At 43.8% G+C, this 15,899-nt stretch overlaps 1 protein-coding gene across 1 annotated transcript in view; it reads left to right on the top strand.

The window, feature by feature from the left end:
* pkn2 (protein kinase N2) overlaps positions 1–15,894 on the top strand; it is a 48,787-nt gene extending 32,893 nt beyond the window's left edge. Inside the window, exons 9-23 of the mRNA XM_034215275.1 lie at positions 1,282–1,391; positions 1,498–1,641; positions 2,767–2,842; positions 3,115–3,271; positions 5,660–5,786; positions 7,345–7,481; positions 7,951–8,026; positions 8,581–8,672; positions 8,758–8,934; positions 9,032–9,094; positions 9,173–9,249; positions 10,284–10,426; positions 12,497–12,604; positions 12,737–12,817; positions 14,236–15,894. Coding sequence (XP_034071166.1) covers positions 1,282–1,391; positions 1,498–1,641; positions 2,767–2,842; positions 3,115–3,271; positions 5,660–5,786; positions 7,345–7,481; positions 7,951–8,026; positions 8,581–8,672; positions 8,758–8,934; positions 9,032–9,094; positions 9,173–9,249; positions 10,284–10,426; positions 12,497–12,604; positions 12,737–12,817; positions 14,236–14,439 — 1,772 coding nt within the window. The 3' untranslated portion in view covers positions 14,440–15,894. The remainder of the gene's footprint in view (positions 1–1,281; positions 1,392–1,497; positions 1,642–2,766; positions 2,843–3,114; positions 3,272–5,659; positions 5,787–7,344; positions 7,482–7,950; positions 8,027–8,580; positions 8,673–8,757; positions 8,935–9,031; positions 9,095–9,172; positions 9,250–10,283; positions 10,427–12,496; positions 12,605–12,736; positions 12,818–14,235) is intronic.
* The last annotated feature ends 5 nt before the right edge of the window (positions 15,895–15,899 follow it).

Raw genomic sequence — 15,899 nt, 5'->3', positions numbered from 1 at the left:
TGGTTTAAACGGCATAATAATAAGGACGATCGTCCGTTCTGTGATTCTCCAGAACACACAGATGGCCAGTCCGCCCCTTTGTAGCATATTATTTAGATGAGAGATGAGCAGATCGCCACTGGGCTTTCAACTAAAGACACAGCCACGCAAAAACTGCGGCATTTGTACAGCGATATGGGAACTGCAATTTGTGAAGTGCTTTCCTCCGTGGTGAAACGATCAGCACTGCACCACGGAGGAAAGCGGCAGAAAGTCACCTGGAGATAAAGAGAGCGGGGCTGCGTTGCGTGCATGGCTTCCTTCTGCAGGTAACGGGGAGACGCGCTCTGGCAGCGGTCTAAAAAATAACATTTTAATATTTTGCCCACTTATTCCACTTATTCCAGGGTTGCCGACCCCTGATGTAAGCTTTTACTCCTGGATTGCATCTATACTTCAACTATTTTAAAAGCGGTTTAGGGTGCGTTCACAGCTGCCTTGTATAGTTCGGTTGAATTGAACCCTGGTGCGTTTAGCCGTTTGGTGCGGTTCATTTGGGTCGGTGTGAACACAGTCCGAGACCTTTTAAGTGAACTAAACAACCGGACTCTGGTCCGCTAAAATAGGTGGTCTCGGAGCGCTTGCTTGCGAACTCTGGAGCGGTTCATTGCTGGTGTGAACGCAGTCCGCACCAAAACATAGGAAGCGTAGTATTTACGTGTCACAAGAACACGGATGTCTTCAAAAATCTTTAGCGAAAGAGTCTTTCAAGACATCCGCGGTTGTTTAGTTAAAGAGTGAAGTGAATGAAGTGTTGAACAGTGTCGTGTAAAGTAAACATCCTCCGTCAACTACATAAAAGTAAGAACACCTGTCGTTGGTGAAACGCCCCTCCTTACTGCAGAACGTCTCATTATATGTGTTATAATGTTTTTTTAACGGACGTTGTCTGATTATATAATCATATGCGCGGGCCGCTAGTGTCTGTTGATCTCCAGATTAACAGCAGCATGAGAATAACCTGCCTAAAGTGCCGATGCTCCATGGCGGAGGCTCCGGTAGAAATTGCCGGCATTTGCGGTTTTTACCCCCTGAATGTCTGACCAATGGTTGAACAGCATTTCCGAGCACATGACTTGTGTTTAAAGTTTATAGTCCGTTTGAGTTTTGCCCGTGAACGCAAACCTTCTGAAAAATGAAACAATGTAACAAACTGTCATCTGGTGTGCACCAGAGAAGCGGACTATTAGGTGTGAATGCACCCTTAAATATATGAAGAATCATAAGTGTGTGTGTCCTCAGATGAGATCAGCGCAGTGCTGAAGCTGGACAACACGGTAGTCGGCCAGACGAGCTGGAAGTCAGTCAGTAACCAGGCCTGGGACCAGAAGTTTACATTGGAGCTGGACCGGGTAACACACACGCACACACACTCTCCCCTAAACTACATCTGTGTTGTCTTAGTGTGGTGTTTGAACACAGTCAGTGTGTTTTACATGTTGCTTGTGTGTCCTGCAGTCTCGTGAGCTGGAGATCTCGGTGTACTGGAGGGACTGGCGCTCGCTCTGCGCCGTCAAGTTCCTGCGACTCGAGGACTTCCTGGACAACCAGCGTCACGGGATGTGTCTTTACCTGGAGCCACAGGGGATGCTGTTTGCTGAGGTACACACACACACACACCGTTAGTTATAATTGACAGGTCACATTGACAGTTCCTGGTAACCATAATGGACAGGACTGTAAAAATACTAAAATTATAAAAATCTAAAGAAATGTCTGTTGATATATACAGTTGCAAGAAAAAGTATGTGAACCCTTTGGATTTACCTGGATTTCTGCATAAGTTGGTCATAAAATGTGTTCTGATCTTCATCTAAGTCACAACAATAGACAAACACAGTCTGCTTAAACTAATACCACACAAACAATGATATGTTTTCATGTTTTTATTGAACACACCATGTAAACATTCACAGTGCAGGGTGGAAAAAGTATGTGAACCCCTAAAGACTTCTTCAAGAGCTAATTGGAGTCAGGAGTCAGCCAACCTGGAGTCCAATCAATGAGACGAGATTGGAGGTGTTGGTTAAAGCTGTCCTGCCCTATAAAAAATACGCACCAGTTTTGAATTTGCCATTCTTAAGAAGCATAGCCAGATGTGAACCATGCCTCGCACAAAAGAGCTCTCAGAAGACCTACGATTAAGAATTGTTGACTTGCATAAAGCTGGAAAGGGTTACAAAAGTATCTCTAAAAGCCTTGATGTTCATCAGTCCACGGAAAGACACATTGTCTATACATGGAGAAAGTGCAGCACTGTTGCTACTCTCCCTAGGAGTGGCCGTCCTGTAAAGATGACTGCAAGAGCACAGCGCAGAATGCTCAATGAGGTGAAGAAGAATCCTAGAGTGTCAGCTAGAGACTTAAAGAAATCTCTGGCACATGCTAACATCTCTGTTGACGAATCTACGATACGTAAAACACTGAACAAGAATGGAGTTCATGGGAGGACACCACGGAGGAAGCCACTGCTGTCCAGAAAAAACATTGCTGCACGTTTGAAGTTTGCAAAAGAGCAAACCTGGATGTTCCAAAATATTCTGTGGACAGATGAAACCAAAGTTGAGTTGTTTGGAAGGAACACACACCGCTATGTGTGGAGAATCCAAAGGGTTCACATACTTTTTCTTGCAACTGTATTTGATTACTTCTTTTATGTTACATGTTTGAAAGTGTGTCATAGCAGCTGTTTTCTGTTTCGTCTAAATATTAATTTCCCTTTTTCAGGTTACATTTTTCAATCCTGTCATCGAGAGACGACCAAAGCTACAAAGACAAAAGAAGATTTTCTCGAAACAGCAAGGTGAGTCAACATTTCTTCACTCTATTTTGATTCTCAGACGTGCATTACAGACATGTACATTTGTTAACTGAGGCTTGGATGGTATATCTAATAATTTTGTGGATCTTGGATTCACTAAAAACAGTATTCATATTTCCTAAATGTCCCCAAATATGTTGCTAGCTCGAAAAAGAAAAATGACTTTGTGTACCTTGTTTTTTCCTTTGACTCTTTCTCCTTTTCATACGTCTTAACTTCTTTGCTCTTTGTCCCGTTGGCCTCTGTAACATCAGGTATAACCTTCCTGCGGGCCCCTCAGATGAACATCAACATCGCCACCTGGGGCCGGCTGGTGAGGAGAGCCATACCCACCGTCAGCACCAACTCCTTCAGCCCGCAGGCGGCTGAGACCGGGACCGGCAGCGTGCCGGGCTCCCCCACACCCTGCAGGTACTCACACCAGAGGTTGCGCTAGACTTTTTCGCTGTCCGTGACAAGATCGTAACATTTCCGTCAAAATTCAGTATTACCCGTCGGCCTTTACACAACTCTGACCAGGGGGGGAAGAGAGCACGCTCGTGAACTGTCAACGGGCAAACTGTTAGCGCCGTGTTATGCATGCGGGATAACACCTCCTGGGAGCGTGCACAGCGCAAAGCAGAAACTCGCAGACATTTCAATGATTTGTACGGCAAAGTTAGGTTTGGAAACGTTATCATTTCCTTTTTAACACCGGAGCCTCGCTGCGGGGAACACACACATATATAAACAAGGTTATTCTAAAGTAATTAAGTCATAAAACAATAGTTACGTATGTAACTACGGTTCTATGAATCCTGGATGACCGCCAGAGGCGGTGCTTAGCACTGGAAGCCATAAGTTCCGGTGTTGTCAACGAGTTCAGTCCTATGGAATCTTCTCGCGGGAACACGAGATTCCGAGTGACCAAGAACTCTGGCGGTCATCCAGGATTCATAGAACCGGAGTTACATACGTAACTATTGTTTTATTTCATCCTTACTGACCGCCAGAGGCGGTGCTTAGCACTGGATGACTTATATCAACAGTCACGAGGAAGTCTGAGTACTTACCCTATAGGGATGGCCTAGGTGGACTCTGCAGGAGGACCACACCCAATGTGTGAGGGGCGGCAACATTCACTCTGTAGTATCTGGCGAATGTGCTCGGGGATGCCCATGTGGCCGCGGCACATATGTCCTCCAGGGGCACACCTCTCAAGGTCGCCCATGACGTGGAGACACTCCTGGTAGAGTGGCACTTTACTCTGGGTGGCAAGGGACGGTCATTCGCCTTGTATGCCTGGGTAATGACGTCCACGATCCAGTGGGACAAGTGCTGCTTGAGAGCGCACAGCCCCTTCTAGGACCACCGTAACACAGAAAGAGCTGTTCAGACTGACGTATGCCTGCGGTAGTCTGGACATAAGCTCTAAGGGCCCGCACCGAGCATAAGAGTCTTGACCTCTCTTCCCCCTCTCCTGATGGGGGGTCAAACCGTGCCAGCTGGATAGGCCGATTTTAAAATGAGAGCGTGCCAGCACCTTAGGGAGGAACGCTGTATTCGGCCATAAGGTGACACCTGAGCCATCTGAGTTCCACCTCAGACACGAGCTGTTCACGGACAAGGCCTGAAGCTCGCTTTGCTGAGGTGATGGCAAGAAAGAAAGCAGTCTTGGCTGAGAGCCACCTCAGTTCTACCTTTTGACAAGGGTTCAAAGGGAGGCGAGCATAGGGCATCCAGCACCAAGGGCATGTAGGAGCCCTTGGGATGTTCGGGGGGCGAAGCCTCAGAAGAGGCCCTTAAGAAGAGGGATATCAGCCTATGGCTCCCCACTGTGTTGTTGTCAACCCTTGTGTGTTGAGCTGATATAGCAGCCACATACACCCTGACGGTAGCGGGACACCGGCCGTCGTCCAGGAGGGACTGCAGGAACTCAAGGGTAGTAGGCACAGAGCAATGTACTGGGTCCTGATTTCGCCCTTGGCACCAGTCAAAAAACAGTTTCCACCTGTTTTCGTACTGCCTACGAGTAGATGGTGCCCTAGCATTGAGAATAGTCCTCCTGACAGGCTCGATGCAGTCGCTCAGCAGCGGGTCGGGCCCTCCAGTGGCCAGACCCACAGCTGGAGGCGGCAGGGGTCGGGGTGCTACATCCCACCCTCCAGCTGAGACAAGAGGTCCTTCCTGTTGGGGAGACGCCAAGGCGTCCCGCAACAGAGTCTGTGCAGCAGGGAGACGCTCTCTTCACTAGTGCAGTAACAAGTTAGCTTGAGCGAGAGCACTCGGCTAACTTGGGGATGGAACAATTATCTATAAGCTTGAGAATAGATGGCACAATCAGAAAGAAATGGCAGTGATCTCACCGACTGACGTGCAGGAGCGTCCGCTCTTTACCGGTCCGCAGCTCCTGGGAGTCCGAGCGGCGAACACTGAGGTCCCCGCTGTCCCCCCTTGGGAGGGGGACAGCTCGTCGCAACCTTTGGAGGGCAAGCGTTTTAGCCCGCAGCTCCGATCGAGACGATCACAACAACGATGAGCAACAACATCACAACAACGATGAGCTAGAATAATCGAATTTTCAATAAGCTAGCTTGGCTTCTACTCATAAAGTAGTAACCTGTGCAGCGAGAAGATGAAAAAGGACTGAACTCGTTGACAACACCGGAACTTATGCCTTCCGGGGTCATACGTGACTTTGTTGATATAAATATTCGACCTGCGCATGCGCGAGACAGAAGATATCCAGTGCTAAGTACCGCCTCTGGCGGTCAGTAAGGATGAAATAGAACTAAATCTTGTACCTCTGCCTTCTCACAGTGACCCGCTGGTGACCAAGCTGGACTTTGACAAAGAGCCCATCCCAGGAACCAAACACTACCCCGCACCTGACGACCTTCGAGAACCTCTGGTGCAGGACAAGATGCCCGACAAGGAGGAAGTGCAGGTACAGTGATGAGTGACTGCTATCACTGTTGACTGATCATTCATAAACATTGTTTTACCCCTGCCTTATGATAAAACGCTGTCAGCTACATGGTTATAATAAATACAAGCTTTAATTAAGACGTTTCCAATGTATTGACTCAAGATGACCTCACTGAGTCAATAAAGGGGAAAGATCCCATGTATGCATTTCACAACTAAAACCTAAAGTTGGTGGCAGCTGGCTGAAGGGTATCACCTCAAAGTTTCCAACTTGCTGTTGGCTTTAGTGTGTGTACAAAATACATGTTTTTATTTAAAGGTAAAAACACCAAAGATAGCAAGTTCTACTCACCTTTCTTTTTAAGTGTTACATCTGGAATCTGATCTCAAGCAAACTATTGATCTGTGGTTTGTTCACATAAACTTATATATTCAAATATTGTTTTGTTTTTATTAATGCTGTCAAAATTATCGCGTTAACGGCGGTAATTAATTTTTTGAATTAATTGCGTTAAAATATTTAACGCATTTAACGCATGTGCAGAATGGCCCGCCCCATACATCCCACCAGTGGCAGCGCCAGGGTATGGCTGGGGTAGGCTACACCCATACCAAGAAATGGCTTAGCCCCACCATGAAAAATGATGTTAAAGTAAGCTAAATAAAGACTGCCAACTCGCGCCGAGTAAATTGCACAGACAGCAGTTAGTAAGATTGATTTCAGTAGCCACTTGTCTGGAAATACCGAAGACTAGAAACGGTTTTGAAAACTTTTGTCACGTAGTGATCGACTTCTCAATAGAACATCTTTGATAACGGCGTGGTGTTGTTGCAGGAAGTCCGGACGGAGAATACTTTTGCTGTAGTACAGGTAACACATAACTGGTACGCAGGTTATGTGCGTAATCTGAAATGCGTACCGTCACTTGTGTCACAAAGCGCATTTGCGTACCGACGTACTTGTGAAGCTTTTCCAGAAGGCGGTTAGATCACCGGACGACAGAGTCGGTCTCCGTGTGCACAGACAGGGCTGCTGTTAACGTCGGGCTGTACAACGGAATTGTGCCAAAACTACGCCAACCGGCTGCGGAGGGAGACTCCCCCCCTTCACTGGAGAACTGCGCTAAAACAGCTGATCACAACGTTCACACTCTGTGGTCACGCGACTTTCCTGAAGTACTCCCCCGTTGATAGAAATCAACACGTAATGAATTAAGACCCCACGGTTTGATGATTGATATGTGTGTGGGCTGTCTTTCATTTTGACACGCAGACATTTTTATAATAAACATACATACTGTATGTTAAATGGATATATCCGTCTTCTTTCATTTATCTTTCCATTCCCACAACAATATACATAAATAAATGTCATATTTTGGACATAGTTTGAATGGTGATTGATTAATCATGATTAATGCATTTTTAAACTGTGATTAATCTGATTAAAAAATGTTCGTTTGACAGCCCTAGTTTTTATATATTAAATAATATTTGTTGACAGTATGTTACGATTGACTTCCTTATTTAACAACAATCCACTATTTCACCTCCTGCTTGGTGCTCCCTCTCTGCAGGACGCCCTGGCCTCCTTTGACTTCCTGAACAAGAGGAACAGCATGGCTCTGAAGCCGGAGCTGGACAGGGTGGTGGAGCAGGTGATGCAGCACCCGGAGCTGGAGCTCATTGCCCTGCAGAAGGACACCGAGATAAGGTATTGTGTTCACACTTTCTTGCTGTTCAGACTCTCACGTGTTCAGTGCTGCTGAAACACTCCCCTGGGTGTAAACACCGCCCCCTGGCTGTCAATCTGCTGTTTCTGAGTCAAACTGTCATGTACAATACAATAATACTTTATTGTTTGATTGAGTCTGAAATTGTTCTTGTATCACAGCAGCTCAATTAGCATCATCAACATGGACACATTTTTAAGAAAAGAGACATGACATAATAATCATTGAAGAGGATATTTTGAAGACCCTTTAATGTACATTTGATCTGGGATTAACTCTATATTTAATTTAAGGATTGACTAGTGCACAAAGGAATGATTCAGTCGAACCTGATTAAATCGCGGGACCCTGTATCTGCATGTGGTTTTATATTCAAACCCCCAGCTTTATGCAGGCCTCGCTATATTTATTTCATAATGGATCTGAATGTAAACACTGGTCTGTTTCCAGGGAAGAAGAGCAGTTCCACTTCAGTCTCCAAGACTTCAAATGTGTGGCAGTCCTTGGACGTGGTCACTTTGGAAAGGTACGTTTTGTAAAAACTCCCACAAAGTAGTAAAAAGTTATACTACAGATCTTTGAAAAGTCAAATAAAACATTTAATTATTTGAATCAAAAATAATAGATCAGTATTAATTAAATATATTTCTAAAGTCTGAAAAAAATACTGGTACATGGTAAGATGTATTCTTCTTTTAATGACTGCATGCTCAATCTCAAATAATGATTGATAACATCTATTTAAATATTAATAATACTTTACCAAATAACTCTGATAACGCAGTCTCCCGCTAAAGACTGAAGCTGCAGAAACCCTACAAATAAAAATAAAAAGTTGTTCAAATTTCCCAGAGCTGAAGGTGAGCCTTTACATTTCTTGTTGTTTTTCTTTCAACAATTGAAATGTTTTTTTATATATGAAGTTGGCTCCCAAATATTACAGTGAGAAGCATCACATTCTAACTTTCCAGAAACTGGAACTTGGAAAAGATGGCATTTTTCCTCAATATGACTTGCACAAAGCAGGCACAAGCTGAAATATATTTCCCCTAAAGCTTGTCTGCTCTGCCCCCTCCTCAGGTGTTGTTAGCGGAATATAAGAGCACAGGAGAGATGTTCGCCATCAAAGCTCTGAAGAAAGGAGACATTGTGGCGCGAGATGAGGTGGACAGGTAAATATTTACAGTTTCTGCTCAGACTGGATGTTTAAGAAGATGTATATATGGAGCTGCTGTAACTCTGTCTCTCTCTCTTCAGTCTCATGTGTGAGAAGAGGATCTTTGAGGCGGTGAACAGCGTGCGCCACCCCTTCCTCGTCAACCTGTTTGCGTGTTTCCAGACGCAGGAGCACGTGTGTTTCGTCATGGAGTACGCAGCTGGGGGAGACCTGATGATGCACATCCACGCTGATGTGTTCTCCGAGCCCAGGGCCATGTGAGTGACCCAATTTGAATTAAAACGGACTGTTTTCTTTGTATTCAGAAAGGCTATTGTGACCTAATCCTGATGTTGCTGTTGTATCCTCCTGCAGATTTTACGCAGCCTGTGTGGTGTTGGGGTTACAGTTTCTTCACGACCATAAGATAGTGTACAGGTGAGACTTTGAGAGTCATTAAACTCACACACATCTGACTGAAGCATGACGGCTTTAATAACACTTTTTTATTTTCAGAGATCTGAAGCTGGATAACCTGCTGCTGGACACAGAGGGCTACGTAAAGATCGCTGACTTTGGGCTTTGTAAAGAAGGTAAAATGGAAACATTAAAAACATTAGAGATGAAACAATAAAACTGCAATACAGTCACCAGACCATAAATGCTCTCATTTTTAATCAGTATTTGTTTTCAAATTGACACTTAATTTCATTTTTTCAGAAAGCATTTGTTTGATTTAAAGTTAAGGCCATGTATAATGTTTCTTAAGTGTGAAGCTACTTGTATAGAAAACACATGTTTGGAGAACTGTGCAGAAATGGCTATAACATTTAAATCTTTGGATTTTGGAATCAGCGTTCCTCTTTGGCTACTAGAAAATGACTTCAACTGGTTAAGATGGAGTTGAGTAACATTGTTAAATAGCCATTTGATCTGCTAAAATATCTAATTACATTTTACAAGTCTAGACTACATGCGATAAACAAACAGGGATTCATTTTGAGCATAGCTCCATCTCCTGGACTGCCATATGAACTGAAATGAATTGAAGTTCATTTTTGGTGATTTGATTAGTTTCTAAAGCAGAGAATATGTTACACTATATTAGAGGTCGCGTTAACCGTAATATTTTCCGTCTGACGGATTTTTTTTAACAATGACGGAAAAATCTGCAAGCAGTCCGTCATTTTGACGGATTAGAACAAACTCTGAACAGCGCCACAGTTTCCCCGCAGCGAGGCTCCGGAGTTATGCCCGCCCAAAAGGAAATGATATCGTTTCCAAACCTAACTTTGCCAAACAAATCATGGAAATGTCTGAGTTTTGGCTTTACGCTGTGCGCGCTCCCCCCGTTGACAGTTCACGAGGTGCTCTTCTCGGGTAATACTGGATTTTGACGGTTCTGTTACGATCCTGTCCGTCAAAATGACAGCGAAAAAGTCTAGCGCAACCTCTGCACTATATATATATTATTTTATTTTTGATGTCTTTTCGGTTGACGACTGAATACTAACGTTAGGAATAATGTAGCTTCCAAATGAGTTTAAAACGACCTATTCCTGACCTCCGTTATTGATTGATTTATAGAGAGAATGTGATGGTTTGATCCTCCTCTCTGTTCCTGCAGGAATGGGCTTCAAGGACCGCACCAGCACGTTCTGCGGGACGCCAGAGTTCTTGGCCCCGGAGGTTCTGACTGAGACGTCGTACACCCGCGCCGTGGACTGGTGGGGGCTCGGAGTGCTCATCTTTGAGATGCTGGTCGGGGAGGTGAGGGCTTCCTCAATGTTCGCAGTATTAATGATTACATTGCATGATTGCACCTTCACTAGCGTTTAGTCCTTTAACATTGTTGTATACAAGTGATTAATGCTGCTTATTCTAGTTTATTTATATAGTACATTTCATACGACCTGCATTTGAAATAATTAGTTAAAATCATACCTGACAAAAGGGGTTATTATTACACTTACTTTTATCATTTTTATTAAGAAGAGAATAATATTAATGATTCTTGAACAGAAACTTAACTTAAAGCCAAATAAAGTGTTTTTGTATCTTCTTTTATCAAAAAGGCTGTTGTAGCAGACCTAAGTTAGTTCATGTTGTAGATTATTCCAGAGAGAAGGATCATAATACCTTCAAACAACATAATCTGATTTAGAATAAACCAAGGGCACGGTAACGCATCCTACACACCAGAGGTGTGGACTCGAGTCACATGACTTGGACTCGAGTCACCAATTTGATGACTTGAGACTCGACAAAATCACAAAACACTTGCGACTCGACTTGGACTTGAACACCAATGACTCGGGACTTGACTTGGACTTGAGCCTTCTGACTTGAGGTGACTTGAGCATTTAATTCAGAGGTCTCCAACACGCCGATCGCGAGCTGCCGCTAGAAGAGCAGACTCCCGTCGGGGAAAGCAGAATCTTGAGCCGCTCCTACTCTTGCTGAGAATCCTTGCAGGCAGGGGCGGGTCTTTATTTAGCTGGCCCACCATGCGGCCAATCATATGCGAGGACACACTAGGATCATACCATTATGTGAAAGAAGGGTGGGGGGCACAGCATGTGTAGTGGGACAGGCCAGCTGCACAGAGCGACGGGGAGACGGATTGAAATGCAAGCGCGTCGGAAAAAGTCAAGAAATGAGCGAAAACCGAAAAAAGAAGCAGCATCTGCTGCTTTTCAATGATATTGGAGAAAGCAAAGCTGAGTGCAGGATTTGTAAAATGAAAATAACCTTTTTTGGTTACCTTTATTTTGGTAACCACTCAGGATTTACTGTCAGAGGTGGGAGAAGTTCAGATCTTGTACTTGAGTAAATGTACCAGAGTGTAGGAATACTCGGTTACAATAAAAAGTCCTGCATTCAAAATGTTACAAGTAAAAGTACAAAAGTATTAGCATCAAAATATACTTAAAGTACCACCTGCAGAGGGATCTAGATTCAGGTGTTCTTTTCCCCATAGAGACCGCCTCGCTGCACATTATCCCTTGCATAAAGATAGATTGTGGGTCCCTTATAACATGTTGTACACAGTAGAAATAAACATTCTGGTTACCTCAACATCAGGGATCTTATCCATTAAACTCCTTCTGAATCAAACCGTCACGGTAGCCTTACCTTACTGATCCCTCTTAAATTAGAAAAACACACGTTACTTTACCAGCAGAGAGAAAATGGATTATTAAATTATTAATGTGACTAATAAAGAGCAATTTGATTATTAAGTATTATTCTGTTGATCGATGTCATTACATTTGGTGATAAACACATAATGACTTGTTTATGACTCGTTTTGTCAAAGTTTAGGACTTGACTTGACTTGAACTGGCCCATCCTGACTTGAGACTTGACTTGGACTTGCAAAACAATGACTTGAGACTTGACTCGGACTTGAGCGCAAAGACTTGAGACTTGACTCGGACTTGAGCGCAAAGACTTGAGACTTGACTCGGACTTGCAAAACAATGACTTGGTCCCACCTCTGCTACACACGGTTCTGTCGCATGCTCCACGGAGACGCTTCCCATTCACTTTGAATGGGGTGACGTCACGCTTTGCCGAACTGCATTGTGGTTCCGTTGATTCACTTTGCCTCCGTTGCTCGCGGTGAAAGTTGAGAAAAGTTCAACTTTTGAAGCGTCGACGGAAGCGCCAGCCAATTAAATCATATGCCAGTACACGGAACCGTGTGTACGGGCCGTACGGAGCCCTTTACTTGATGCTCAGTGGGATCCGTCAGCTGTGTTTTCAGTGAGCGTTAGTGACTAATATTCGGCAGTTGTCACGTTTTCATCTTTTTAATCTGGGCACTTCTCTTTTCAGTCGCCGTTCCCCGGTGACGATGAGGAGGAAGTGTTCGACAGCATCGTCAACGATGAAGTCCGCTACCCACGGTTCCTCTCCACCGAGGCCATCTCCATCATGAGGAGGGTGTGTACAGAGAAATGTGATGACATTTAAAACTGAACTATCAGGAAAATGCTTGTATTTCCCGCCTGACAAACCCTCACTATGTAGATATGTTTATTGTTGACTGTATTTCCGGTTTGTCCCTGTGCTCAGCTCTTGAGAAGAAGTCCAGAGCGACGGCTGGGAGCAGGGGAGAGGGACGCAGAGGAGGTTAAGAAACATCTATTCTTCAGGGTAAGCATCGAAAACACCATTTAATTTATGCTTTAGCACAAACTGGACTGTAGGTACATTTGTGCCGCTGCCATCAGAGCAGAGCACAAAGTGCAGGGAATGTGTTGAAGTTGCTTTTAGCCATTATTTAATTAAACCTTTAGCTAGCAAACTATCCTACATTTCAATGAGCTTGCATTTCAATTATCCCTTAACATTAGCTATAGCCTCAGTGTTTCCCCTAGGATGGAGTCATAGCAGCGGTGCTAAGGCACGTGGGCCCAGCATAATGTGTGCGTGGAGCGTGTGGAATTTGTTAGTGTGTGCGCGTGCGAAGTGCGCCCTGCCAATTTGTTTCTATGTGTCTGCTAGCACAAGAAAGGCTCTTGAGGCCTAGCACCAGGGCCGGTTCTAGACAATTTGCTGCCCTAGGCGAGATTTTAGACGAGATTTTATATATAAAGAATAAATGAAAAATCTCTACAAAAGACAAATACACTACAAAAACAGAAACGTATTGACATAGGTAATAGACGTCAAAATGGCTTCAAATGTATTCAGTATTGTATGAACATGTTTGAATTGGGGGGTGGACATCACATCCTCTAGGGCAGGGGTACTCAAACTTTTTTATTAAAGGTCCACTTGTGAATTTTATACAAGGTCACCGAGCGGAGCGGAGCAACGAAACTGAAATTAAGAAGCAGTTTCTTACTGCGCGCTATGCATGGGGCCCCCTTGAGGGGGTTTCCCGACATGTTGATGCAGTAAATTAAAGGGTGTTTCATGTTGTCGTTGCTGTGGACCTTCTTAATCTACCTTCTTTGGGGGCCCCCTTCTGGTCCAAGCACTTGCCTGTCGGCAAACGGCGCCCCTGTATACACACATTCAATACCAGGGTGTCCGCGGGGTCTTAAAAAGTATTAAAAGTTGATAAATGAATTTAGGGAAAATTAAGGCTATTAAAAAGTATTAAACTGCATTTTCCAAGGTATTAAGAAGGTCCACAGCAACAACAACATGAAACGCCCTTTAATTGCTACACTCTGATAAGCAGGAGGCACTACATCTTTCTATATCACATATTGATAGTAGAGCTGTCGTTGTTGTTAGGACATTAACAATCCGGTTAATCTAGAAACCTTAACCTTAAAAAATGTCACGCAAATTCATCACATGCCCCCAAATTCCAGCGCCGATGTCTATTATAAATTGCATGGCATTGAAAAGGCTAAGAAAGAGGTACAAGAGACGTGAAGTGCACTGATTTTAGTGGACGAAAAATCGTCCACTATTTCGCACAACAGTGGGAAATAGTGGACAGGGTCCCAAGTGGAGGGACATGAAGTGCTCGCAGTATGATAATAATATAATCACAATTGAACTGTACGCTCTGAACTGAACAAACCCCCTAATGTTTCACTCTGTCTTTCTGTCAGAACATGGATTGGAACGGGCTGTTGGCGAAGAAGGTGAAGCCCCCGTTCGTGCCGACCATCCAGGGCACCAACGACGTCAGCAACTTCGACGACGAGTTTACCTCGGAGGTCCCCATCCTGACCCCGCCCCGGGAGCCCCGGCCGCTCAACTCGGACGAGCAGAACATGTTCTCTGACTTTGATTACATCGCCGACTGGTGTTAGCTCCACCGGACCCAATAAACACACACACACACACTGTGACCACACCAACGCAGCGAGGACTGTAGCTCACATCATCTTTAAAAAAGTGTTCCTCGTCCAAAACGTTGAGGAGCCGCGAGCAAGAACTCTGCCATTGAGAAGAAGCTCCACATGTTTTTAATCCACATGAAGAACTTATTTTTTTTTTAAGAAAACAAGAGAAACTCTGTTGTCGGAGAGTGAAGGAGGAGGGATGCTTCGTCCTCCTGCGCATGTCTTCGTGTCCATTGTCTGACCACTGAGAATGTTTTTCATATGAACTCAAGGAGACGGCATCACAATCATGTTATCCAGTATTTTTGGATCTGTACAGATTATATTCAGTCATATATATTTGATCGTGTTATGTTCCTCTTCTTTACTTGCAAAGCCCTCACCATCATTTAAGTACGTTTTATCTCAAAAGTTGACATTTCTGCCGGCTGTTCAGTGGATTTAAAGTGCTCAAAGCATTCTCACATCCTGACTACTACTGCTGCTTCCTCACTTGAAATCAAAGGAACAGTCTTTACACTACATTTCCTTTTTGTCCAAAATCAGTTTGTTTTTTGATTCCTTTTCTGCAAAACCCACATAACAGATTCTATTTAGTTAAACAGCAGTGTAACAGGCTACTTAATTTGAAAACTAATAACCAACACTTGGTTTTATTTGTTAAATTCAAATGAATAAAAAAAATGAGTCGAGAAGAGCTAATGCTAAAGATTATTCTGTCTGTTTCTGCTGCCTCCTAGCGGCTCAATAGACATCCACCTAAACTCAGTTCTAAAGATCCAACAACTATTCATTCATATTTTCTTCTGGCGAGAGTTTAGTTGCATTTCAATCTTTTTTTATTTAATTTTTCTTGAATGAACAGCTGGTTGTAAAGATCCTGACAGCATTTTCTTGTTACCTCAGTCAAAGTGAAAGCACTAAAGTGAGTCGCTCAGTTAAAAGCTAACCAAACCAAATGCGTCCTGTCCCTCTTGAAGCAGAAGACAAACGCCTCATGGGTAAAGAAGACAATGGTGGAGTTGTTTTTCTGGGAACATTATAAACTGTTTCTGTGGACATGCCATTGAAATGCTCCCACAGTGGAACCAGCTGGTGACTTGTTGCATATAAGCAGAGGCCTGTTGATATGAATCACTACAGGGGAGGGCAGGTATATTATATATACATACTGTATGTACACAATTAAGCTGAGCACTAATTTTATCAATAGTTTTTAATTATCTACGTTTCTTAATGAAAATAGATTGTACAAAGTGTTTTTTGTATTCTTCGCTTGTGCATGTTGCCAGAACAGATGAAAGACGTTATGGATGGTACACCAATACTCATTTCACAATTGCTCACCCTGGTGTAAAAAGAGAAAGTTGTTTCTGCAGTCGTTGCCCGTCATGATTCACAAATTAAACATTTGTAATAGTTGATTT

This window comes from Gymnodraco acuticeps, unplaced genomic scaffold, assembly GCF_902827175.1.
Source record: "Gymnodraco acuticeps unplaced genomic scaffold, fGymAcu1.1, whole genome shotgun sequence".
NCBI lineage: Eukaryota > Metazoa > Chordata > Actinopteri > Perciformes > Bathydraconidae > Gymnodraco > Gymnodraco acuticeps.
The sequence above is the reverse complement of the archived record's forward strand: the minus strand, read 5'-3'. Positions and strand labels throughout refer to the sequence as shown.